The 2,648-nt window shown below is 50.9% G+C and overlaps 1 protein-coding gene across 1 annotated transcript in view; it reads left to right on the plus strand.

The window, feature by feature from the left end:
• Window positions 1-2,101: 2,101 nt before the first annotated feature.
• Mgat4d (MGAT4 family, member D) overlaps window positions 2,102-2,648 on the plus strand; it is a 29,412-nt gene continuing 28,865 nt past the window's right edge. Inside the window, exon 1 of the mRNA XM_013029503.1 lies at window positions 2,102-2,513. Coding sequence (XP_012884957.1) covers window positions 2,102-2,513 — 412 coding nt within the window. The remainder of the gene's footprint in view (window positions 2,514-2,648) is intronic.

Here is a 2,648-nt window from a genome sequence, read left to right on the forward strand (position 1 = left end):
CGGGCGCTGCTGATCGGGCGAGGCGTGGCTCGGTCTCTGGATTCTCGACCTCCCCCCCCCCGTGACCCCTGCTGGCGCCCAGCCTCAAGCCCCGGAGCTACGCCGTGCTAGTGGACACGCGTCCACCTGAGGTTCCCGAGTGCTGTCCCCGCTCTCACCGGGGCGGTGACCGGCCACGAAAAAGAAGTGCGGTCCGTGCACGTGTCCAAGGCCAGCACGGGAGCCCCGCATGTTGATAAACCAAGTGTGGCTTCCCCTCCCCCAAAATAATAATGCATAAGGACATAATAACAACTTATCAAACATTCTTTAACTGTTCATCACAGAAAAAGAGAGAAACCTCAAACACAGACACGTATTTGATGGCCTGTTGCGCATCGGGAAGCGCCCCACAAAGGAGTCAGATATCTCACATCAACAGCCAGGTATTTAGAATGTCAGATGGGGCGAGGTATTTGTGTTACCGTTAAGGGAAATAGGTAAAAGGGGTATTAGGGAGGACGTACGGTGTAATCAGCTCAGCAATGTGACGTGATGGGCGTTCCTGAGTAATGAAGGTTATCACGGGGGCATCTGGAAGAGGAGGATTGTAGACACTTGAGTTGGGAGGAACAGGAAGGAAACCAATGCAGCTAGAAAAGGTAGAGCAAGGTGGAGAGCAGACAATACGGACAAAAGACAACTTACATTAAAAGTAGAATCCTAGCTGGGTGTCGTGGTATACACCTGTTTTCTCAGATATAGTAGGAAGCATGAATATGAGGCTTAGTGTCCAAACTGACTAGATAAAAAGCAAGACCCTTAAAAATAACTACAGCAGCACCAGGCACGGGTGAAAAGGAGAGAAGGCTGTTAGTATCATGGCTTCCCTGGATCTAAAGTTTCTGTCAGGCTTGGCATTGTATGAGAAGTTGAACAAACTAATTGTGACTCCATTTGTGTGATAGACTGGGATAAAATTACCTTGATCTCACTCAGCACACTTTTCTTGGAAGGAAAAGAAATATAATGCATGCTCTAGTAGTCTTTCATCACAGACATCTGACTTCTGCAGCTTCCTGCCACAATTTGATGAGACTGGAATTAGATATAATCACTGTAAATATCAAGCAATCCATTATAATGAAGATGGCATTGTGACAAGGAGAAAGTCAGATATAAGGGTGGTAGAGGAAAATCCAACTAGATAGTTTATCACTACAGCTAAGATTTAAAAATAAACTACCCTTATCAGAAAATTTTCTGAAAATAACTTTAGTTTTTCTACAGTGTAAGTAGTTATATTCCCTCTATGATATTGACAATTAAAAATGTCAGTGTCACACTGGCAATAAAAAGGAGGAACACACTGAAGGCTTTTGTTTGTCAGGCTGTGACCCAAATATGTGACAGGGGAACCCAGGATTCCAGCACAATTCAAAGGTTTTTGGAAGCTGTTCTGGTAGAATCATGCAAATTATAGGTTTTGAGTGAAACATACTACTGCCACCTTGTGGCAACCACTAGGATTCTTGTTAAAGTTCCCGTCCCAGCGTGCTATGGGTCTGGCATTAAAAGCAGGACCCTTCCCTTGACACTTAAGGGTGTTAAGTTACTTTAAGGTACAAACTACCTATTATGTTCTTGGTAATATCAGGAAGCTGTTACAATAAAGAGGAAGCTGAGCAAAGTTCTCCCAAGAATTCATGCCAACCCACGTGTCTCTGGAGCATTAGGACACCTAAGCAAGTAGCATCTCTGCTTCAGCAACCAACCACCAGCCCTCTGCTGTTGCGGAACGCTCTACATCTCAAGATGCTTTCTACCAAAGTACAACAGCGTCTCAGTTTATCAGGAAGCTACCCAGTACGGTAGGAAGTTAGTAAAAAAAAAAAAAGTCTGCTAGTGGCTTCCACAATCCGGGGGAAGTCCGCGTAACCGGCTGAGAATAATGAGAATAATGCACCTGATTGACAATGGAGGAAGGTCTCATTTTTAAAATGTTCGCTCTGGATAACATTGGAAACAGTCGTAGACAGCAAGTGGCAGGAAGAGGAGCATCCCGAGGAGTGCAGGAAGCATCCCCAGGGGGTGGCAGGGATGTGACAGGGACAGCGATGAGATGCTGCCATCTGTGGCGAGCTCCGCTGCTGTGCCCCCAGCCAAACGCGAGGACCCGCTGGTGTCCGGAAGCCCTCGAAGCAGTGAGGAGCCGCGATGCCTTCTACCCGAGCCGTTCCTCACCGGGGCTCGGGGGACACGTCGGAATCATGCCCGGATTCCGGAGGAAAACCGCGGTCCTCGCGTGGAGCCAAAGCCACGGCGCGCTCGAAGCCCCGCACGTGGAGGGATTCGCTTCCCCGTGTCAGGGGCGTGCCCGGGGCCTGTCCAGGGCCAGTCGGGGGACCGTGTCCGGGGCGTGTCCAGGGCCAGCGGGGATGGGGGGGAAGGGGGGAACCCGTGTCCAGGGCCAGTCCGGGGCATGTCTGAGGCCTACCCTGGATGTGTCCGGGGCGTGTCCTGGTGTGTTCTGGGTGTGTCCAGGGCCTGTCCGGGCCGTGTCCAGGGCCAGTCCGGGGCGTGTCTGAGGCCTGCCCTGGACGTGTCCGGGGGAACGTGCCCGAGGCCTGTCCGGGGCTCTGCCCGTGCCCGGCGGACGGGCGGCCCCG

Source organism: Dipodomys ordii, unplaced genomic scaffold (assembly GCF_000151885.1).
Source record: "Dipodomys ordii isolate 6190 unplaced genomic scaffold, Dord_2.0 Scaffold119, whole genome shotgun sequence".
In the NCBI taxonomy this organism is placed as follows: domain Eukaryota; kingdom Metazoa; phylum Chordata; class Mammalia; order Rodentia; family Heteromyidae; genus Dipodomys; species Dipodomys ordii.